General features: G+C 39.8%; 1 protein-coding gene across 1 annotated transcript in view; it reads left to right on the top strand.

Annotated features, from left to right (window-relative positions):
* BLTP3B (bridge-like lipid transfer protein family member 3B) overlaps positions 1-23,333 on the top strand; it is an 85,922-nt gene extending 62,589 nt beyond the window's left edge. Inside the window, exons 13-22 of the mRNA XM_065404449.1 lie at positions 106-247; positions 962-1,155; positions 4,452-5,956; positions 7,075-7,250; positions 9,212-9,348; positions 10,954-11,104; positions 16,730-16,986; positions 19,246-19,354; positions 22,097-22,278; positions 23,205-23,333. Coding sequence (XP_065260521.1) covers positions 106-247; positions 962-1,155; positions 4,452-5,956; positions 7,075-7,250; positions 9,212-9,348; positions 10,954-11,104; positions 16,730-16,986; positions 19,246-19,354; positions 22,097-22,278; positions 23,205-23,333 — 2,982 coding nt within the window. The remainder of the gene's footprint in view (positions 1-105; positions 248-961; positions 1,156-4,451; positions 5,957-7,074; positions 7,251-9,211; positions 9,349-10,953; positions 11,105-16,729; positions 16,987-19,245; positions 19,355-22,096; positions 22,279-23,204) is intronic.
* Positions 23,334-24,985: the final 1,652 nt, after the last annotated feature.

Below are 24,985 nucleotides of genomic sequence, written 5' to 3'. Positions count from 1 at the left end.
GTTGCACTATCCCTTGCACCACTGGCAGAATCAAGCATTTTTAATGACTCACAAAAATAGTTACATATTGAAAAAACTGAACATTTTGTCATTTGTCTTTTGCAGGTCTCTACAGCAGACCAATGTCGTTCTTCCCCTAAAACTCTGATTTCTTGCAATAAAAAGTCACTTTATCTTCCACCAGAAATGTCAGCTATTCATATTGAATTCACTGAATACTACTATCCAGATGGAAAAGACTATCCTAGTAAGGTTTTTGTTCTGAAAAATAAATCTCTTGCATTATTTTCCCTTTTGCGAAGCCTAATGGTAGCTTGAGACCTAATGGAAATATTGATTCAAGTTTGACATTCAAAAACGGTGAAAAGCTTTTTGCACTGAATTAATTATAAAATTACTTTTGTGAACATAACACTTCACCATTTTACTGATGTTTGCATTGATTTTTGTAAATACTACGTTTTAAGTACAAAAATGTGCATGACATTTTTACCAAGAAATAAAATACTGATTCTACAATATATATACATTTTTTGCACTCTTCTGCTGTACAAAAGAAATCAAGCTATTGCAGACCTACCAAAGATGTAACAAAAGGTCTGCTAGAGTTATTTTAGTAACATGTGACAGGGTTCAACATTCTCTCATGTAAGGAAATCCCAACAGGCTTCCTGGGGATGATGCTCGGGACAGAAGCTCTTCTTTGGCCCTGCCATTTTCTTTTAACTGTGGTGCCCACCTCCTTTTTATTCTATTTTAATTTAAGTTTTTACATGCAGTGATTGGGACATCAGAGAGAGTTAGGAGTGATACACTTAGGCTCCTTCAGTCTACCCTTTCCCATGGCCAAAGGAGTGGGTTTTCCATTTCTTCCATGGCAGAAAGTAGAGGAGATATCGCTCTGCATTATTAAGCTAAAATAAATGTTGTTTGCTGTAATTTTGTTTTGTCTCTTCCTTAGTTCCATGTCCGAACCTTTATGTGCAACTGAATGCTCTGCAGTTCACTCTGGATGAAAGAAGTATTCTTTGGCTAAATCAATTTGCGTTGGATGTGAAACAAAGTCTCAATCAGTTCATGGCCATGTATAAATTAAATGACAATTCAAAATCTGATGAGCATGTTGATGTTAGAGTGGATGGACTTATGTTAAAGGTACTGTATGGAAAGAGTATTTGGGGATTTTTTGGAGCAAAATACATTCTCTTTATCTCTGAAAAGAGTTATTAGCCAAGTAATGAAAAAAGGAGAATATGCTTACAGAGTATGATGGTCTAAGGAAAGATGTGTGAGGCAGAACAGAGGACATGGTGTAGCAGACCACCATTGCTTCTGGACATAGCCCCTCGATGCAAAGTAGTCAGTAGGTTTGGCTAAACGTCCCATTGGCAACAGGCCATCCTGGCATTGCTGAGAGTGGAAAGTATGCTTGGATCACATACTTACGGTTCAGATCTCTGTGTGCGCAGTTGTACCTCTAATATGCAGATAACAGTAGTAACTTGCCATCATTTTTTAGTTGTGAGATCTACAGCTTTTTGAGGGGTGTCATATGTTATAAGAGTGTCTTCTTGACACGTGTCTGATCATGCCTTTTTCCTGCTCTTTGTAGAACTGCAGCTGTTTGACGGTGATCCTTTAGCATTGTGGCTCTTGAGGGGAGAGTGCAGGTTAAGCAGTTTTGTTATGCACAGTGAGAATTTTTCCTTTTTTGTAGTAAGATACTACAGACTGTACTCCCCTCCACATCATGAAGCTGTAAAGGCCTTATGAAATTGATGTACTAGAGAGATGAACTCCTGAGATATAAAGATATGATCAGTTATCAGTTTGACTGTGCACTTTTGAAATTCATTTTAGTTGGCTTTCAGCTGAGAAACAAACAAGATTTCAAAATGCAATTAAATTGTCAGAAATGGCACCGCATAATAAGTTTATCCCTGTGAATGGCAAGGAAAACTCAAAGAAAAGGGGAAACAGACTCCATAACTGCCATTTTTACAGATATTGCAATATTTAAGGCTTATCCGAATGGGGAGGTAATGCGCTTTACCACGGGGTGATTTCTAAAGCATGCTAATGTGTTGCACTTTAAATTGTTCTATGTAGACCCTGCTAATGCGCTTTAACATACTGCTATTTCAAACAATATTACATTAAAGTGCACTAGGGAACCGTTAGTGCACACTAGCAGGGTCTACCCGGACCAATTAATGTGCAACACCTTAGTGCACTTTATAAATCACACTCCTGTAAAGTACATAACCCCACCATGTAGACAAGCTCTTAGTATGAAAGTGTGATGCTTTAAATGAAACTTCCTAAATATGCATTTAATATGTATATGTAATAATAGATATTGTAAGTTACACAAATACTGATTATGAAAATGTACTTGTGGCGTAATGAATACTTAGATCCCAAATTTGTAACCCAGCATCCAGTTAATTACATGAGTAACTTTACCCACATGAGTAATTCCATTTAAGATAATAGGACAAGTTACTTATGTGCTCCACTGTATGATTCCCTAAGGCCTAACGTTGCAAATGGATTCAGCCATAAAGATCCATAAAGTAAAAGCTGTGTTATCTGGCACTTTACCAGCCGGAAAGCTCTATAAACCGGCATTTCTGCTCTTCATTGAAAGTTTGGTTTATAGTCTGGGTGGCGCCAGGCTGGCAGGTTCCCTACCTGCCTCCACGTGGCTCCCCAGAAGCGGCAACATGTCCCTGCTGCTCCTAGGTGGAGGAACAGCCATGAGGGGTTTGGAGTGTGGGAGGGGGTGCAGGACTCAGGCTCTGGGAGGAAATTTGGGTGTGGGAGGGGGCTAGGGGCAGGGGGTTGGGCCAGATCTGGGCAGCGCTCACCTCGGGCGGCTCCCCGCAAGCGGCAACAGGTCCCTGCTGCTCCTAGGTGGAGGAACAGCCATGAGGGGTTTGGAGTGTGGGAGGGGGTGCAGGACTCAGGCTCTGGGAGGAAATTTGGGTGTGGGAGGGGGCTAGGGGCAGGGGGTTGGGCCAGATCTGGGCAGCGCTCACCTCGGGCGGCTCCCCGCAAGCGGCAACAGGTCCCTGCTGCTCCTAGGCGGAAGCGTGGCTAAGTGGCTCTGCACGCTGCCTCCGCCTGTAGGCGCTGCCCCCACAGTTCTCATTGGCCACCGTTCCTGGCCAATGGGATCTGCGGAGCCAGCGCTCAGGGTGGAGGCAGCGCGCAGAGCTGCCTAGCTACACCTCCGCCTAGGGCAGTGGCTCTCAACCAGGGGTCTGGGGCCCCCTGGGAGGGCCGCAAGCTGGTTTCAGGGGGGCCGCCAAGCAGAGCCAGCGTTAGACTTCCTGGGGTCCAGGGCTGAAAGCTGAAGCCCCATCACATGGAGCTGAAGTCCAGGGCCCTGAGCCCCAACACCCAAGGCTGAAGCCAAAGCCTGAGCAATGTAGCTTTGTGGGGCCCCTGTGGTATGGGGCCCCAGGCAGTTGCCCTGCTTGCTACCCCCTAACACTGGCCCTGGCTTTTATATGTAGAAAACCAGTTATTGTGGCACAGGTGCGCCATGGGTTTTTTATAGCATGTTGGGGGGCCTCAGAAAGAAAAAGGTTGAGAACCCCTGGCCTAGGGGACATGTCATCGCTTGTGGGGAGCCACCCGAGGTGAGCGCCACCCGGATATGGCACCCCGTGCCCCAACCCCCTGTCCTGAGCCCCCTCCTGCACCCAAATTTCCTTCCCCCTTACTTAACCGGAATTTTTCACTTACCGGCACTCCCCACTACCCCAACAGGCCAGATAACAAAGCTTTTACTGTACCTAGGTGGTGTCCCATTGATCCCACTGGGATTATGTGTGGTGTCAGGGATCTGTGTTAGCAGATCCTGATGCAAGATCAGGGTCTAAAATATTATTTCCTTTTTTACACGTGGACTGTAAAGATGTGCAATTCAAGATTATTCTAGCACACTGTGGAATACTTCAAGGTTTAAGAGTTCTAATAAATTTACTTTTATAATAGCAAAAAAAATTGTTAATGCAACATTAAGGCTGAGATGTTCAGCTAACTTTAAAACAATTGAACAGATTTTTCATTAAACTGTCTAGGTTAGCTCAGAGGTGATTTTGTAAAGCATTAGAAACTTCAGCCCAGTGTAACCATCCTGCATATTTCAAAAAAGGAAAGCCAGAGGCCCTGTCATGGACATTGCATGGACATTGAGATTCATGGCAATTTTCTTATGAACAGATTTGTGTGTCATGGCCTTGGTCGAAATTTGGGAAACCCAGATGAAAAGCTGCAGAACCAGGAGCCTGGCCTCTCCTGTTCTATATTAGTGTACATGTCATCCTACAAAACTTTAACTTCATTCATTTATTTTACCTCACATAACTATTGTTTTCTTTAAAACTGTGTGTACCTTTATAATCTACTTTGTAACTAGATGAATATATTTTCTATTGCAGTTTATCATTCCCTCTGAAAAGAAACCTGAAATCCATAAAGATCAGCCACGTGCAATTTCTATTCAGAGTTCTGAAATGATTGCTACAAACACAAGGCACTCGCCAAACTGTAGACATTCTGACCTGGAAGCCTTGTTCCAGAACTTCAAAGATTGTGAATTTTTCAGTAGAACTTTCACCAACTTTCCCAAATCTCATGACAGTTTTAATCTTCTGCACCCAATCTTCCAGAGACATGCTCATGAACAAGATACTAAGATGCATGATGTTTATAAAGGTTATATCACCCCAAAGCTAAATAAATATACACTAAAAACATCTGCTGCAACTGATGTCTGGGCTGTGCATTTTTCCCAATTTTGGATAGATTATGAAGGAATGAAAAGTGGGAAAGGCCGACCAATAAGCTTTGTGGATTCATTCCCACTCTCCCTTTGGGTTTGCCAGCCAACGAGATTTGCACAGTCACAAAAGGAACTCTTTTCTTATTATCGGACACCTTTTAACATTCCAAGAAGTGACTCTAGTGACCTAGCTAATAGACTTCAGCGCAAAAAACGTTTGAGGGAATATTATAGCACTGAGACAGAGCCCTTGACCAATGGCATTCAAAAGCTTCATCCTTCAGACAGCACTTCGGGAGTTCTATCTGCAAGTTCTTCCTCTGATGCAGATGTACATGTCCTTGTTCATATTCAAAAACATGTGAGCATGCAAATCAATCATTACCAGTTCCATTTCTTATTGTTGCTCCATGACTCCCTTGTATTGCTCCTGGAAAACCTAAGGAAAGATGTAGAAGCAGTGACAGGCAAACCTGCCCAACAAACAGATGTCTGCATTGGGATCTTACTTGAAAGTGCAGAAATAGCTCTATTGCTCCATCCAGTGGCTCAAGCAAAACCCTGCAAGTCTCCAGTTTTGGAAGAAGAAAGTCTCATGGCAGAAGATCTTTCACCTTTGGAAAATGAGGAAACTCTTGTATCAGAGAGTAAACTAATAACTAATGATATAACACAGACTGATAGTGTGGATATTAATTATGTAACTGAGTCCGCGAGCACCGAGGTTAACGAAGTCATTTTGATGGACCCCCTTCTTTTTAAATCAGATAGTGATATGGATTTTCAGAAGGGAATATCATTTTCAGATGATGCATTGGATACGTGTTTGGGGAAAACAAATGAAGATGATTGTAGTGGACTTTTTAGTAGGAGTGATTCAGAAGAAGTTTGTGTAGCATTAAGTGACAAAAGTAGCTTGTATTCTAGGGATTTGGTGAATGTTTTAAATAACAGAGAAGATTGTATTGAGTTATTCATTGATAAAGAGGATGACAAAAATATTTTTTCAAATAAGTTATCTGATCAGAAAAGTGGAACTGAAGGCTCTCCTGTTAAAGTGGCAGACTTAGAACCAGAAACAGCCTTGCAATCTGAAGAGCTTGAAATCAACAAAGAAAAAGTGTCTACAGTTAGAATGCTTGCAACCCAGTCTACATTAAGGTATAAAAGATTTTATATTTTAATTAGTGAGTTCACTCTTTATGTCCCAGGAAAAGTTAGTTGATAGTACAAGTCAAATAAAATTAATAATTGCCAGAGATCAGGGATCGGCAATCTTTGGCACGCACCCCGTCAGGGAAAGCCGCTGGCAGGCCGGGATGGTTTGTTTACCTGCAATGTCCACAGATTCAGCCAATTGCAGCTCCCACTGGCCGCAGTTCGCCGCTCCAGGCCAATGGGGGCTGCGGGAAGCGGCGCGGGCCGAGGGATGTGCTGGCCGCTGCTTCCCGCAGCCTCCATTGACCTGGAGCAGTGAACTGTGGCCAGTGGGAGCTGCGATCAGCTGAACCTGCTGATGCTGCAGGTAAACAAACCGGCCCGGCCCGCCAGTGGCTTTCCCTGATGGGCTGTGTGCCAAAGGTTGCCGATCCCTGCCATAGATAATAGAACTGAGAATTTAGTAGTTCAAAACAGATATCATTTTAAGCATTAATAAATTCTGTAGATATGCAGTGACAGTGGAATCCCCCAATAAATTAGGGTTAAAAATTGAACATTCTGTTAACTAAACATTTAATTGTTTACAGAATACTGTATTTTCATATTCTTGAATAAATAGTTGTGAAAAATATAAATAATTGATGCATGTCTACAACATAATTTATAGAGCACGGTGAATGAATGCTCTACTTTGTTTACCTCTATTTTTTTTCCCCCTAAGGCAGTGTTTCCCAAACTTGGAATGCCGCTTGTGTAGGGAAAGCCCCTGGTGGGCCAGGCCGGTTTGTTTACCTGCCCCGTTTGCAGGTTCCGCCGATCGCGGCTCCCACTGGCCGCGGTTCGCTGCTCCAAGCCAATAGGGCTCCAGGCCAGTGGGAGCCGCGATCAGCGGAACCTGCGGACAGGGCAGGTAACCAAACCGGCCCGGCCCGCCAGGGGCTTTCCCTACACAAGCGGCGTTCCAAGTTTGGGAAAGACTGCCCTAAGGATTACAGAATTATTTTGTATTACATACCAATGTTTCTTTAATTTTGTTCCTGTGTTGGAGGATTTTGATTTCTTTTCTAGAATTCTTTTCATTTTAAGTAATAATTTCCTAATATCTTTATATTAAAAAGTGGAAAGCCTAAGGATCGCTGCCAGTCCAACCTCCCTGCATTCTCTGTTTCTTATAAGAACATGAAGAGAAGTCCATCACAAGTCTCTTTGGATACCATTTCTATTGATAGTACGATGTTAGAAGAACATTTGCTAGAGAGTGATGGAAGTGACAGCCAAAGCTTTATGGAGAAAGGTAAACAAATTTAACAAAATAATTACATACAATACATGAAAGTATTATCTAATAGTGTGCTAACAGGATATAGTGGGCTAAATCCTGTTTGGTTTACTCAAGCAGTTCTATTTACTGCACCAGTTGGTGGCACCAAATATTTTCCTACTTAGATGAAAGATATAATTTAAAAATAAACTGACAATTGACTCGGTTATTACCTCTTTCAAGGATGGTGGTTGTGGTGGTTTTTGTTTTGTTTTGTTTTTTTTGGAGGAGGGAACCAAATTATAGTGCTGTTTGTAGGACCAGGAATTCCTTGGAACTACTCCTATTAGTGGACTGTAGGCCAGCAGTAGATGTTTGCAGGATTGGACTCTAAATTATGGTGTTGTTTTACCATTGCAAATGTGTATCAAGATATTTGGTTTTAAAAATGAGGGGATGGGTAAGTGGTTTTCTTTGGCATTAACACCAGCAATGCTAATAACCAAACAGACAGATTTGACTCTCTCCTCATGGTGCAGTTTGTATTTATTGGCTGAATTCTGCTATCAGGTGGATGTCCAACTTCTGATTATTTCAGTGGGAGCCATTTGTGGGTATCTGAGGGAAAAATTTGGCCTGATGTTGAATATCTGTTAGTTTTAGATAATCTGTAGTACTGTGGGGTTATGTAAATTATGATGAGCTTCTAAGAGAAGGCCGATGAAATAATTTAGTTAAAAAGTAACACATACAGTAGCAAGACTCTAAAAAAGTCAGTTTCCTCTGTACTCCTATCTTCCATCTGGATAGAAAAGTATTCTCAGCCCATATGTTCTTAACAAAATAAAGCTTTAACAAAAGAAAATAATATAGCCTGCCTGAGTATTTCTATAAACAGAAGAACTGTAGCCACTTACACTAAAGGCTTTGAAAATGTATCTATACATATTTGGCAGATCAGTAACTTTTGGAGGACTTTAACAAACTTCTCACAGGGTGAAATTCACTTCTGTTGTGGAAGACCAGAGCAGGGCCCTTCTCACCTCTCTAAGGTCTGGCCTACACTAGAGGGGGGGATTGACCTAAGATACGCAACTTCAGCTACGAGAATAGCGTAGCTGATGTTGACTTATCCTAGTTCGACTTGCCTCGCGTCCTCACGGCGCGGGGTTGATTGCCGTGGCTCCCCCGTCGACTTTGCTTCCACCTCACGCCGAGCTGGAGTTCAGCAGTCGACGGGAGAGCGATCAGGGATCGATTTATTGCGTCTACACTACACGCAATAAATCGATCCCCGATAGATCGATCGCTACCTGCCAATCCAGCGGGTAGTGTAGACATACCCTAAAAGTACATGAAATGGCCATATAGGGGGCTTGTACATCCCCTCTGCACTGTGAAAGATCTCTATGCCAGCCCATGTATACTGGCATGGAAGCCACAATGAATTGGCTGCATTAGGCAGGAAAGGGGTCATATGTTCATGTGGATCCAGTATCCTGTGTAAAAGACATGGAAGAGCTATAGGTGCTATTCCACCCTACAGGCTGGAATAGCAAGCAGTCCACACCATGGCTGCATGGGTTGAAGGGGTGGATTTCATCTCCCTTATTGCTCCACCGTCATACAGTCTGAATACTTGGACTCTGTGTAGATGGAGTGGATTTCACCCAGAGAATATTTTGTGTGTGAGAGATAGATAGATAGATCAATAAGAACATAGACAAATTAAGAAATTTCCTTTTGTGTTGCCAGTGCTAACTAACAATCAGTTTGCCACATGAGCTTAGTGACATGACAAAAATCAGTATACCTATTATTTGACTAATTTATTTTATTAATTATAAAGTTTTGTTTATTAATAATTATCCAAATAAAAACTTTTATAAAAGGTTTAAATATTATTACACATAGTATCTTAATATTAATGCATGAACAATTCAGATTACATTATATTGACCTTTCATATTTTTCTGATGATATGCATATGGAAGCTATCACAGGCATGAATTACCAAAGGCCAGCAGAAAGCGTGCAAGACGAAGTCACAGGAGTTGACAATTATGGTGGGTCATCTCCAGATGCCATCAGTGCAGCTTCAGAGAGTGCTCAAGAGACTAATGAAGAAATGGTAATGTTATTGAAATTCATTAAAGGAGCAAGTTTAGTAAATTAAACAGTAACTGACATTAAAGTGGTGCTGAAATATTTGTTTTTTATTTTAAAGGTGACTTGAAAATAGTTTTTAAAATTCATTAGCTATGTAGATTTATATTCTGAATGCTCCAATAACAAGTAAGGGTGAATGTAAACACATAATTGATTTTAGATTTTTCTTCTTTTTAGGGTCTCTGAAGTTGAAGATTAACTACTTCTGTTCCAAGTAATGCCCAGTATGTACTATGCTGGTGGCATTACACCCACTTTGGAGACCTGGAGTATGGAGATGTCCTCTTGAAAGGTCAGTTAAGTGGCTTTTTTCTTTTTTAATATATGGCATGGTTTTGTGAATTTTTTTAACATGAATATATATATAACCCAAAGTGTAGAACTTATTTACTGTAATCTTTGTGTCACCATGCCCTGTAGTTTAATTAAAAAAAAAAAAAAAAAGCCACTTTTCTAACCATCTCCCCTCCCAAGGCAATCTCCATGCACTGATAGAGTTCCATGGTGGTTGCATCTCCTCTTTCTATTTAGCTGTCCATTTATACCATGCTCATCACTGTGGTTATCTGAGTTTCTTGCATAGTAAATTATTATCATAATTCAGAGTAGTAATCTGAGGGTACAGGACACCTAAAAAAGAGAAACATGCTTTTGAAATCAGTTTTGTGCAGACTTCCCTCCTACACTCCCTTTGGAGACATTCAGCATATAACTCTACAGTTGCTGAGTTTTTAAAAAACATTTGCAAATTATCTTTTTAAAGAAAACCTTACTTAACAAATGATTAGATATATACACTTATGAGTAAGTAGCTTTTTGGGTCTGTTTTCAATAATAGTCTTGACATTTGTGCATGTAAATAATAAAGAATGTGTGAAAACAGAATCTGTGTGTGCAAATTAAGTGTGTGCAAATTCCATTTTAACTTGTAGTTTTCTATTTGTAGAAGATGAGTTGAGGCCCCTTAGAAAACTTGGCCCATAATAATAAAAATAATTAGCATATATTTCAAAAAGTGGCACCAAGACTTGACGTTTTGAACCTGTTGACTACATTTGTTGCTTGACAACAAGGTATTAAAATTTAATAAAATAAGAGGAAAGGGCAGACTAGTAGAAGAGCACAGTGCATTACTGTGCAGTGTCAGAGTTTGGGACTCTAGCTAGGGTTCCTCTCTCTGGCTTTGATTCAGCATTTGAATGGTGTCAGCTACTCACATGCTTAATATAAGGCACATGCTTAAGGTACTATAGGTTGTTGTGACCCTTCTGGCTATTTCCAAATCAGTATTGATGGGCTGCAGGGGGGAATAGCATCTGCTTTTCATTGTGCATCAACTAGTTTATTATAGGGTGGAAGGTAAGGAAATAAAAAGAGAAAAATAACTGTTCTTTGGGTCTCTGAGTACCTCTCTGGTGAGTGGGGGGAAAAGTGGGTGAATAAGGAGCTTGAATTCCAAAATGTTTGTTTGAATTGCATTGATACGAGTTTCCTTTTGTAATATTTGAATGTTGTAATTTAAAAAAAAATAATTTATAATCTCAGTTGTATCTTAACTTGTTGATAGATGTCTGTTGTGGTTTTTAAAATCTTTGGCGTTAATGGTGAAATTGACATCAAAGGTGAAGACACAGAAGTATGCCTTCAGGTGAATCAGGTGATACCAAGCCAGTTGGGCAATATCAGTGTTCGACATTATCTTTGCAACAGAACTGTGGGTAAGAATTAACAAGAGATTTCAATTCCACTCTCACTATTGAATTTGAGTTGAAAAAACATTTGTTTTTACTATGAAAGTTATTGGAAGTTTTATGGTTGTCTTCCCTCTAATACATAATCATATAAAAATATCTGTATTAGTCTCAAACTTAAAATACCAAAAAAGCCTTGTGATTCTATTCCAATTACCTTCTTTCCTAATTATCAAGCAGTGAGTGGGAAGGGAATAAAAATAGAACTGCTCAGGATGGTGTGAGTAAAAAAACAAAACAAAAACCAAATGAATTACATTGAATTCTGCTGATTCACTTTTTATCAAATATCCTGCATTAGATTGTTGATATTTTATAAAGCTGGAACTTCATTATTATCACTCTCTAACTTTTTTTAATTTGAGTATTTCTTGGTCTGGTGAGCCTTCAATGAGAGCAGATCATTCTTTACTTCAAAATAACTTTAAAAATTCTAGTCTATGGAAATACATCTCAACACCCACACTTCATGTTAATTTTAAATTTCTTATTTAAGGAAAGTTACTCTCTAGCCCTGTACCTGGAGGGATGAGGTGCAATTATATGATTTTCTTTTTTTTAAAAAGCTTGATAAGATTCTGATGCTTAAATGCTGCAGCTATGAAAGATTATTATAGTATTGCATTGCCATTTAACAACACATTAATCATGCTTTTGCAATGAATATGTCTACCTGGTCCAGAATCACTTTTGCAGTAGGTCCAAATAGGTCTCTATATCTGGAGCTGTACACATCAAAATAAATAGAACTCTGTAGTGGTATGTATCTCTTGAATGTATCATGTGATCATCATTGGTACCTTATTTCAATTGAATTCATTGCCTCTGTCCATAAATCAGATGCACAATTCCATAGAGATCACTAGTTCTGTGGAGCATGGCTTTGCTTCTTTAGAGGCATCCTCGGGTACATTGCAATGAAGGAAAATCCCGTGGAGCTCGGGATATGTATGAGGGTGTAAACCTTGATAAAAGCAATGTAGCAGAATGAGCTGGAAGATACTTAGAAAGTTACTTTCTTGGCAAATGCATAGTCAAGTATAGTTGGGGAGAATAAGGGATAGCATAAGGAAAGGAAATGAAAATAGAAATAGGAAAATAATTATGATCCAAAATCTGGTTCCTGGTTAGTCGTACTTGAATGACTTTAAATTAAATCCACCTGTAACTGTTTCTGATTTCCCAGTTTGAAATTGTTGGAATGTGCCTAGAGAACTGGGGAGGTTTAATTGAAAACATCTAAATTAATATTAAAAATAATCCCTCTGTTGTGAAAAGGATAAATTTGAAGTAAGGGCCACAATCTCTGCATAGTTCAATTGACTTCACTTGAGTTATATCAGTAAGCATACTTCAATTGACTACCATCTGAGCATCTGGCCCAGTAAGTCTACTCTTTAGTCATGATACTCAATGTGAATAGTATAGTACAGCTTAAAAATATTTGAGTGCAAGCCTTACAAGTTATAGCTACATAACAATCAGCCAGTAAACTGATTCAAAAGGATTTTAACTATTCTTTTTGGTACTAGTTATTTTTAGTATGTTAAACCTGAAGAGATAATAAGTAAGGAAAAGATCTATTTCTTTTGCATAGCAAATGGATAAATAGTGAAATTTTATCTAATATTTCTGACCATCTTCCTCTTATAGAAATGCCCAATTCAGAGTGTCAGTTGCCCTCTAGTGGGTAGAGATATTGAGACTAATAATCAGAAACTGCTGCTCTATTTTATTAGTACACACTCCTGTTCCCACTGAAGTAATGGGAGCAGCATCTGGCCCTTTATTCTAGCTATTAAATTGTTTCAGTTTTCTCAGTACCAGTTACTTTCTTTTTTACACATTAAGGCTTCGATTCAGGAAAATATCCCTTCTTCAAGTGGTTGCACACTTGTATTCCACTCAGATTTATTCATGCCCAGCACACCAGAGCCAGAGAGTTTTCTGTAGCAGTACCTGTTGGGGTGGCACACATGCCTGGCACATCCTTGTGGCCTCTCCTGAGGCTATATAAGGGCTCTATTGCCCCGACCCCTCTCAGTTCCTTCTCACCATCTGTGGCCTGAGTCAGAGCTACCTGTGAGGTTTACCTCACATTTTTTTTCTTTTGATGCCTCATACGCTTGTGGTGGCGGTACAGCAATAATGCTGGTGCTGGAACTGTGTCAGCGAATTCAGCTTTCTGCTTTTCCTGTAAATAGTTAGAACCCAGTAGTTAGGTTTCCTTTATTGTTTTAACTAGTTATGAATTAGTTTTTGGTGTGATGCACCGATGGCATGCAGTGCTCACCGAGCTTTAAGCACTGCTTGTCTTGAGAGGTGTCTATTCACAATAGTGACCCCTCCATGCTCTGCCTTTTGTGCCTCAGTAAGGAACATATTAAAGAGAGGTGCAGTATCTGCCATTCTTTTCAAAAACAGAACACAGATATCCAAAAATGTAGGCCTCAAGCAACACTTTATGAAGCAAGCACTGAAACCTGCCTCGGAGTCAGGGCCTTCAACTGCACACCCTGCCTCTTGCATGTAATCTGTTATGGAGGCTGCAGTGATCTCTGACAGATCCCTGGACTCAGACTCTTTTCCTTGGAGAAAGAGAGGTCAGTTGTCTTCAGGGCTTCCCGGAAAGAGGACCCATAAAACATATTGGAGCCCCTCCAGACTGAAGAAATGTGGTGGTGGTTCTTCTTTCAAGAAGGACTGGAAACATTGTCGGGACTCCTTGGGTACTCATGTACAACTGGGCCGTCAACCTGTCTCTCCCCAGCACTGCAGCGGGAAGGTATTGGTACTGTACCATCAACTCTGGTACTGGCTATGGGATAGCTGTTGAGTCCAGTACAAGAGAGACAGTTCCAGCACCAGCATTATTGGTGGTACCACCATCACAAGTTTATGTGGCATCAAAAGTCTGTCTCTGTCTTCCTCTCATGGATTCTTCCTGTGGTACAGGAGTCCTTTGAAGTGAAGGCATCTCCTGCGGCTCCCAGCCCATCTGGATCTTTGGCTCCAGTACAGAGATTTAGTGGTATCAGTGCCGGTATCAGCCAAGAAACATGACAAAGACTAAATCCTGGCATCATCTTCAGCATGGATGCATATCGTGTTGGTACCAGTGTGATCTTCGTCTTTGGCATCGGCCTTCAATCAACAAGTCACCTACTTCCATGTGTAAGTGTTGACAAGTGACAAGATTCTGAGATTAGTAGTGGCAGGTCAACATTATCAATACACAGTACTTCCTTTTGTCCTGTCCTCAGCCCCACACATATTTATCAAGTATATGGCAGTGGTGGTGGCCTACTGAAGGAGAAAGGGGATTTGTGTCTTCCCTTACCTAGATGATGTGTTAGTGCAAGGCAGATCCAAGCACCAGCTTCTCTGCCATGTCCAGCTTATCTATCTTTTCCGTCGTCTAAGACTCATGCTGAACAAGAGAAAGTCCACGTTAATTCCCACAGAAAAAATCAAATTAATTAGGCTCTACTCAATTCTACATATTCGATGGCTTTTCTCCCACGGGACAGATTTCAGACTATTTACCAGTTATGCGCCTCTCTCAAGTTATACCCCACCACCACAGTCCAAGAATGTCTAGCGTTATTAGGCCACATGGCCTCATATACTTAAGTGACCCTGCATGCCAGGCTATGCGTGTGCATCCTTCAGGGGTGGCTGAAGTTAGTCCATTGACTGAACAGACACCGGTTGTACAAGTTGATCCAGGTTCCTCCTGGATTCCCAATAATGGTGGATGGATAAGAAAAACATATGCAGAGGTGTGGTGTTTGCTTGCCGCCACCTGATCAAGACAGTCATTACTAATGCCTCTCTGATAGGGTGAGGTGCTTTCAGAGGTGGGTGTAGAACCCAAGTTTTATGGATAGAGCAAGTAGCAGCTCTTCATTTCAATATCCTCGAGCTTCGAGCATTCATAGTGCTTGCTGTGCTTTTCTCCCTCACATCAAGGGCTCACCGACAATACAACTGCAATGTACTGTCTGCACAGACAGGGAGGGGCATGATCTGAACAGCTTTGTCAAGAAGCGATGAAATTCTGGCACTTTTGCATCAGGTAGGACATTGCTCCCATTGCTGCTCACTTACCTGGCTCCCAGAATCAATTGGGTGACCATCTCAGCAGGACATTCTCCTGGAATCACAAATGATCCCTCAAGAACAGAGGGCTGAGGACCATCTTCAAAGCTTGGGGTATTCATCAGTTGACCTATTCACAATGAAAGACAATAAGGAGTGCCATCAATTTTTCCCTCAAGTGTGGGAGCTTCAGGCTCTAATGGCAGGACCTCCATGTGTGTTGTTTTCCAAGATAAAGAGCCTTGAGGCCTCAGTCTACATTTTTAACCAAAGTAGTTCCAGTGTTCCATCTCCGCAAACTATACTTACCTGTTTTTTTTCCCCCCTGAAGCTGCACTCAAGTAGTGATGAAGAGCGACTTCATACTTTGGACATAAGGTGAGCCACTGGCCTATTATCTGGACAGAACCAATCCTTTTAGGTTATCTCCTTGGCTTTGTGTCTCATTTGCTGACAATAGGAAAGGTAAGGCAGTTTCAGCACAGTTCGTTTCCACGTGTATTACTTCCATGACGGCATTAAACACTCCTTTCTGGAGAGACTGTTAGCCTGAACCCTCATTGAATGGGCCATCTCAGCAGCCCTGCAAATGTCCAGCATGGAGATGGCCCTAAGAAATACTACCATTTGGTCCTTCTGTGCATATTTTCATGCATTGTTATGCCATCATGACTGCTTCAAGATCTGATGCAAATTTGGGAGAGCAATTCTGCCATCACTATTTAAGTAGACTCCAAGCCCCACCTCCTAATAGTACTGCTTGTGAGTCATCTGAGTGAAATACATGTCTGCAACCACTTGAAGAAGAAAAAACGGTTACTTATCTTTATTGTGACTGTTCTTTAAGATGTGGTTTGCATGTATATTCCACAACTGCCCATCTCAAAGAACAAGAGTTACGATACAGGTAAGTAATCATTTTGTTCAGGAGAGCACTTAGTTAAATGTGTTAAATACTCTCCTGAACATGGATAGACTTAAGTGCTTTCCTGAATCATAGTCTTAAGTAATTTATTAAAAACAAAACAAAACAAAAAATAGCTTGCGATGGGCTTGGTTTTGTATTTACTGTGCATACAGATCTCCCACTGAAGACAACACAAGTTTTGCATGCAGAAAGAATGCAGGATCCATATATAATAGATATATATATATAGTTATGTCTATTACAAGCTACTTGTATGTACCGTTTATTGCTCCTTTTACTACTTTTAAATTATAAATTAAGAGATGAGGGGAAAAAGGTGATAGAAAATTGCTCACAATACATTATGCGTATGCACTATTATAATTCTGATTTATCTCAAGTATGGGGTTTTCTGAATAAAAAAATGAAATTGGTTAATTTGTTGGAAAACTAGTTATGTTTCTATTCCTCTTGTGATTATGTAACTACAATGCAGGTAGAAATGATTGCATAATGATTGCTTATTGGAGTGCCTTTTGTGTGCTCTAAAATTTTAATCCTAATTTTGTTTTCTTCTACACTAGGTTCAGATCATAAATCTGTGGCTGGACCAATTAAGTCATCACCTGAAATTAATTTGAGATGGGAAAATGGGCCAAGTGCTGTAGTACACTCTCTGCTGGCTGTAAAAAATGGCTTTCTACAGTGTCATGTGGAGAATTTTAGTGCTGAATTCCTAACATCTTCCCTCATGAACATTCAGCATTTTCTAGAAGATGAAACTGTTGCAGCAGTAATGCCTATGAAGATTAAAGTTTCTAATACAAGGATTAATTTAAAAGTATGTTAACTAAGAGCCATTTTGCTTCTCTTAACTGTTTAGACTGTATGTTCTTGTTTCTTTGCTGATAAGTTAGTAATCTGGATATAGTTAACTTCAAAGAAACTCATATCGTATTCTTTAAAGTCTTAATTGGATATTTACGATTAGATAACACTAAAGCAATTTTAAAAATCCATGAACTGGGTTAGCTCAATGGCTTGCCTAGAGGTAAATTTGGTGCATGACCAAACTGGTTATAGGAATTAATGTTTTATACTTTGTGTCTTTTTTTCCTTTACCATGTCACGGTCCCCAGAATAGCAGCAGCTGGGAATGTAACAGATAAGGTGTTCCAATTTCCCAAGGGTAGAGTGAGCCTTTTGTTGCTTTGCAGTAACACCTGCTTTCCAATCAAAATCAGCATTAACAGAGAAGTAGGCTATAGGCTCATCAGCCCTCCTTCGAGGATAGTTGTGGTAATGAGAGCTTAGCATAGAAGGAGGAAAGATGTTATGAGGACTCAAATTCAATCCAGCTTGCCTACTAACGAGCCCAGATTTCATGTTTTACCCTACCTAGAAATATTTACTAAATAATACAAGCCTTTTGCACTAGTGTAGCTTAAAATAGCAACATTAAGAGAACACTGCAGTGCAGTCTCCTAGTTTTTCCCCTAAAACACTTAAAGCAGACAATGATTTCACTGAGGGGCAGCCAGAAAGGCTGTTATAAGTGTAAGGAAGTTTGTTGTTGCTGGGTGTGGTTTTTTTTTTTTTTTTTTTTTTTTTTAATAAGAGATTTAGGGTTATAGTGTCACTGCTGCCAAAACCCAAAATAAAAAACCCTCAGACACAAATGGCCTTGGAAATTTTCAAAACAGTGAGAGATGCAAGGGACTCAATTCCCAAATTTGGGACCCAAGATAGGGGGTGCCTAATTCTACATTTGGGGCTCAAGCCTAAACTGTGCCACAGTCAGGCTTAAATTTAAGCGCTGCTTTAAGTTGCACCAGCTAGGGCGGTCTCCATTCTGCCAGCTCAAGGGTGCGGCAAAGTTCTGATTCCCACCCTGTTCCAACAGCTCCTTGTATGGTGGCCTTACACTATCTGAGGATTGTCTGTGCTAGGGAAATTTTCAACTGCTTGCTTAGGCAATTTTTAAGTGCCATTTGTGCCATTGGAGCAGCACAAAGGGCACTTAGTGAAGGCTTTTGCAGCTCAAATTGTCACTTAAGCACCAAGTTGAGTGCCCAGATTCAGGAATGACTGCTTTAACATATATTCCCCTCATTTTGAAAACTGGGCTTCTGTATTTTCCTGGCAGGGAGGGCAGGCTCAGGCAAAGGTTTTTTTTTTGACAAAATAGTCAATTTTGTAGGTAAAGACTGTACATTAAGCTGTTATTAATAAGAGGTTATGGGCAGTGAAGAATTCACTGTATGTGCAACCCTCACCAAGTCACCATGAAGTCAATCAGTTCTTCACTTTATGGCTGGATTGCCCATTTAGTGGGATATTTTCTTTGCACTGAAGTTGGCACACTGTTTCCTGAGTGAGTTTTGAGGGTTGTTTTTTTCATACTGCAGTCTGTGCTCTTTGAAAGAGCCGTCACACTTTAACAATTTGTTTTTGTTATTTATCTACTGATGCTGATAATGCTGTTGATATGTTTTCTTTCTGCTGGCATTAGACAAGTTACTCTGCTTGACAGGAACAGTGAGCCGTAATTGAGGAGAAACCACCACAAGCAGTTTGTGAGGTTTCTTTTGTTTTTTGGCTGCAGTGGTATCGCTGAACTATGACAGCTATCATCCCAATTTAAATTCTTAAAAAAAAAAAAAAAAATCTTTCCCCAAAGTATGGTAGGTGCAGCCCTACTGTCTTTAAAGAGTTCAAGGGACAATCAGATGAGAGATTATATAGCACTGGTTTGTTAACTCCATTTCTGGTGAGGGCTCCTGTACTAAAGAATGTCTTGCTTTGCTTTGTTCTCATTGAGGTTTTCTAGTCAAACTATATATGCTGACTTCAGTGGGCTTTCATCAGACATAAATTTGTCTCTTTGTGTTTCTGTAGTAATTTTAATGGTACTGACGTTTTGTAGATATCTGATTAGAAAATTCTGTCTGAATGCACTTCTAATGAGAGGGGTTTGGGGGTTTCATTAAGTCCGTTCAAATATGTTTAATTGAAGTTTTTAATTAGCTGGTTTGATTTCCTACCATTGATAAAGAGAGACAACATTAAAAATCCTATTTTTATTACTTTTATTCTGTAGGATGACAGCCCACGTGATAATCTCTCAGCTCCTGAACCAGCCCCTGTAACACTGCATATTGACCTACTTTTGTTAGAGAGGAATGACGATGGCTCTTTTTGCATCAGAGGTGTGTATTGATACATTCTCCCCAAAATCTAACATGTTAACAATTGAAAGTACGTGCTGCTATATTTATGTAATGTTTCTACTTTGTGTGAACATTGTTTTGAACATGTAGCTAGTAATTAAAAGTGAGTTACCCCACAGAATTGCTAATTGCACTGTGGCTATGTCTACGCTATGAGCGAGGGGTGTGATTCCTAGTTTGTGTACATGTACTGGTACTAGCTCAGAGCTAGTGTGAATATAAGAGGAATCACACCCCTTGCTCATAGCTTAGATGTAGCCACAGTGTACATTGTACATTAAAAATGAAACTTAATACAGTCTAGCCAGGGAAAACAATCCCTAATAGCAGTGTTTTGACTGTGGCCCTGGTCCTGCAAGTCAAACCAATGGATGCATAGTGGTTCATATCACTTCATAGTACATGTATTCAATTCCAGATTCATTCAGAGATGACTAAACACAATTTAACTGTCTAAATGTTGCAGAGAAGTGGTGACTTGTTATCTCAGCTATTTCTTATACATATATATTACAGGTAACTACATAATGAACAGCTAAGTACTGTTATTTATTACTATTTATTTGCATTGCAGTAGCACCTAGAATCCACAGCCCCATTGTGCCAGATTCTGTACATATAATAAGGAAATAAGTTAAAGCATTGTATGACAGAATGCTGAACCAGCACTCTCATCACTGATTAACCTGTTACCCTTCTGGGAGGGGGCTGATTAAGGAGAGGAGTCCCTGATTACCAGATCAGTTTGGAGCTCACAAACTAATTAGCCCATTAACAAGGAGAGTGGATAAAAGAGCACAGGAAGAAAGTGGGAGACAGAGAGAAGCAGAAGAGAGAGAGGGAGGCTGGGCCTGACAAAATGGAGTTCTCTGGGAGGAGGAGACACCTTTTCTCCCCCATCCCTTTTGGAGAAAGGACAGTAAAACTGGATGAAATTGTAACTGCTGTGACTAATTGAATGTGGAAGGTGGTAGAGTAAAACACTAAATAAACTTAACGGTGGTATCTACATGAGGGAAGACCTCTGAGCGATCTGTGTGAAGCAAAGAGGACAGGAACAATAGATACCTTATCAGATGTAGTTTAAAACAAAAAAAATTCTCTATCTAGAACAAGTATCTGCTTGTGATTCTGTGTATTATGGAGGTACCATAGCAGATTCATAGGAAGGATTGCATTGAGATTTGCATCTAAAACTGGGATTTAACCTCTCTGTTACATATGAAAAACATACCTGTGTGCATACACTCATTTGTGTGCAAACACGTAGTTTGTCTGGGTGTGTGGACATACACTATATACACACAAATCATACTGCATAACAACATGCAATAAAGACTTATATTTAGAAGATGGGTCTTCACCACTTACCTTGCACAGATACTTAATGAATCCACCTACACAAAGTGAGGATAGCGTGCATATTTTTGTTTTGTTATACATCATCTGGTACATTAGAATTATGCTTCTTAGTCATCTTAGATGCTTCAAAACTGAAAACTGTGAGTGTTTATTATTGTATGTGCAAATATACAATTCTAAGGTCTCTTTCAATCATTTTGTATTCTTCTCCCCATTCGGTAAAATGTATTTAAGTTATAAAGTGTTCTCATGTTTCCCTATTCCTTTGGTATAGACGCCTCAGGTGTAGTGGATGCCAATGTGGAGGTCAAGTACCTTCAGCAATGAAGAGATGTGTGTATCTGTATACATAGTCATGAATCCTGAAGTATGTTTTTTTTAATACAATGGCAAATTCATATCATTTAGAGAGAAATGTTTATGAAGATTTAGATTACTAAAAAACTGCACCTCTCATTTTGCCCTGCCTGCAAGTACGTTAAACACACGAGTATATCTTTAATCATATTAAATAGAAGAAAGTTTCTTTAATGTTAAACTTGGAAATATTTAAAATTGTCTTGTGTTAAGGCCTGGTCCAGAAGGCTTTTCACATCATGTCTTCATATGTAAGTACAGGCCCCATCCTGACTGGAACCCTTGGGGTATGTCTACACTTCAGTTAAACCCCCACGGATGACTTGGGTTCATGGGGCTTGGGCTGCGGGGCTGTACAATTGCAATGTAGACACTCAGGCTGGAGCCCAAGCTCTGGGACACCATGAGGCAGGAAGATCTCAGTCTAGGCTCCAGCCTGAGCCTGAATGTCAACACCACAACTTTATAGCCCCGAAGCCCAAGCCCCAGGAACCCGAGTCAGCTGACATGGACCAGCTGTGGGTGTTTAACTGCAGCCTAGACATACCCTTAGGCACTATTGTAATACTGTTATTATTAATAAATGTGTAACAGACAAAACTCCCATTGACTTGAGTGCAAGTTACATGCATGTGACAATCCCAGTCTAAAATATTATTTAGATATACTTTTTGAATAGTTAGTTTCCTTATGTTTAGTTAACTAATCATTTAAAATAATTTTTCCATTATGATGATTTTTGACATTGTTCATATTTACTATTTCTTTCTTTAAGCTGCCGTGTGTGTGTGTGTGTGTGTGTGTGTACACACACACACACACACACCTTTTTTCTCCCTTCTAAAATATATACCTTTTATTTTAATGTGATATTGACAAGAAGATGTAGGTATACTTATACTTAATGTTAAAATTGTACTTGTTGGCCATTTTAATTCAATATTAACAAGATTAAATAAAAACTAAACATTTCAAACTTCCTGCTGTGTGTCTATGAAACAGATAATCAACCACTAAGCAATGATGTGTTGAACTACAAGAAATCGAGTGCTACAATGCAGCAAGTGAGTGGCGTTACCAGAAACAAAACGCAGGATTATGTGTCTCAAGCCACACAGACTTCTCCAGAAATCCCCAGACCTTCTACATCAAGATGGGCTACAGCTGATTTCCTCAAAGAGGAGGTAATGATAAACCTAAGTTAATTTTATTTTAACTTTATTAAATTGCATTGTAGTAATAAACAATCAAAACTGTTTAATTGTTACAGATTATATATTTTGACTGTTAGAATATCATTTTGCTTGAGAAACTTGTTTTTGTGTGAACTTAGAAACAACAAGGCATAGACACCATACTATGGTTAAATGCAGAGGATGCAACTTTATTTAAAACTACTGTCTAATTGGGTTACCCATCCCAAAATAGCCGACAGAGTTGTTCCAGTGTGGATCTCAACTGGTACCAATGTCCCAGGTATACCACAAACCTTAGGGGGAGTGTGAAGGCCATTGCCCCCTCTATACCCTCAAGCCTGCCCAGAGAGTCATCCTTCACACCAGAGGTAGGAGGGTTAAAATGAGATTGAGCTTCACCATGCAATATGTGTGCCCAAGACTCATGCCCAAACAGCTCAGTCACACCTTTCCTAATCCAGCCACACCAGAACCTGCCAAAGTTGAAATTGTGATTTAAACTTCCCAAACCAGACCTCTTGGATGCTGGGTGGCAGGTGAGAACCCACTCAGCAGTTTGCCATATTGTAAAAATCCCTTCTTAGACCCCAAAACTGGCAATCAGCCTAGCCCATGGCGTCACCAGAGATCCAGCTACTAGATTAAGAGTGGGACTGACACAAGGAGCCCACAGTGGCCACCTTTCCTTGGCAGCAAACTGTTGCATCAACCCCCCTCCTGCTGCACTATCAGCAAATGTGAGCTAATCTTCTAGGTCCAGAACATGTCTCCACTGCATCCTACACCATCACAGCTGCACCTCAGCTAGCAGGGTGAGCATCTGCGCCCAGCATTTGTAAATGTTACTCTGACAGGAGAAAGTTGCCAGTACACAGAAATACTAATACCTTTCTTTTTCAATTTAATAATTTCAGCTTATTGAAGAAAATGAATGCCTTAAACAGGAACTAGCCAAGGCTAAAATGGCTCTGGCTGAGGTCCACATGGAAAAAGACACTCTGCTTCATCGTATAAAGAGGATGACTATTGAACATCAACAGTAGTGGATAATGTATTCCAAAGATTGCACTGGAGTAAGAAGGGCTGTATTTAAATACTGTTTGTGAATTAGTGGAAGAGTCTTTTGACATGAGCATAGAACAACGTATTTGTGGAATAAATACTATTCTGAGAATTTACGAAGGATTAGGATTAGACACTGCAGTTGTGTTTTTCTGTTTAGCCCTGTTTAAACTGCAGTGATGCAGGAAAAATCAGTTTATACTGTACTTTACTAATTTTCCTAACAACAAGGATATGATTCTCTTAATTTTAATAATATCGGAGGAAAGTTATCTGGGGAACAGATCTGATAATGAGATAGTTCAATGGGCAAGGGAAGATGTTTACATGAATAATTGAGTAAAATGTGTGCCATGCATCATTGATATATGGTATCTTTATTCGCTAAGATAAAATGATTTTTACTGTTAACAAATATTTTAAAGGAGATTACATTTGCACTATAAACTGAATGGAACCCACTCTCTGGCCATTAAAACTTAATATAATTGGCCTCAAACTGGCCTAAAGTCAGTGTAACTGGCCCAGGCAGGATCACCAAGTTTAAGAGTAATCTTCCTGTGGCATAGAGACTTACACTGCTCTCTTCCACTGCTGGTATACCTGAGTAAAGGATTGGGACCTTAGGACAAGGATCGTAGTATTGGATACCCCTACCAGGCGAGTCCTTGGCTTTCTTGTGGATATTGCAGTCTGGTGTAATTCAGATCATCACTTAAACTGTTCTCCCCCATGCAGAAGGACTTGTCATGCACAGCGACAGCAACGGATCAGGGGTCTGTGCAAGATGAGCTTTAGCCATCTTTACACACACCCCTGACCCATGTGCTGCATGGATCAGCCACGCCCAATGTATTTAAATATGTAACTGTTCATTTGTTAAAACAAAAACTTACTAGGATTAATAAATTGTATATTACTGTGTTTGAAAAAAACTTTAGAGAATCATTAATTACCCTGTTGAACTTGTGAAGTTACATGAAAGTGTAATTATGCAGTTTAAACTGTGGGTGATTTGTACAAATTGAACTATAATTTTCTGCTAAAAGAACTGATACAAATGTATAAATAAAAAAGCACAGAATACAGACTTTTAGAGTGTGCTTCTATCAGTTTTAACAACAACAAACAAAAACATGTACATTCCTTTGAGTCTTTGTTTTTGCTAGATGTAATTCACTGAATAATGTAACTAGTGACCTTGTTGCATCTGGCAACTGAAGACATTTTAATTGATACTACACTTGTTGTTTCTGCACCATAGGTTATTTGAGGGAAGTTTTGTTTGCAGATATGCAAACAAATCTATCATAGTCTTTAATATCCTATGGTTTGACTTTGCATATTCAGACTATTGAACTGTTTTTAACTAAAGTTTAATGTAAGACATCTTGGAGTCACTGGAAACATCTGTTCAGTGTGCAGTGGCAGTCATAAAAGCTAGCAGAATGTTCGGAACCATTAGGAAAGGGATAGATAATAAGAAAGCAAATATCATAATGCCACTATATAAATCCATGGTACGCCCACACTTGAATACTGCATGCAGTTCTGGTTGCTCCATCTCAAAAAAGATATATTAGAATTGGAAAAGGTACAGAGAGAGGCAACAAAAATGATTAGGGGTATGGAA

Source organism: Emys orbicularis, chromosome 1 (genome assembly GCF_028017835.1).
Source record: "Emys orbicularis isolate rEmyOrb1 chromosome 1, rEmyOrb1.hap1, whole genome shotgun sequence".
In the NCBI taxonomy this organism is placed as follows: domain Eukaryota; kingdom Metazoa; phylum Chordata; order Testudines; family Emydidae; genus Emys; species Emys orbicularis.
Note: the sequence above shows the minus strand (reverse complement) of the source record. Positions and strands in the feature narration are given on the sequence as shown.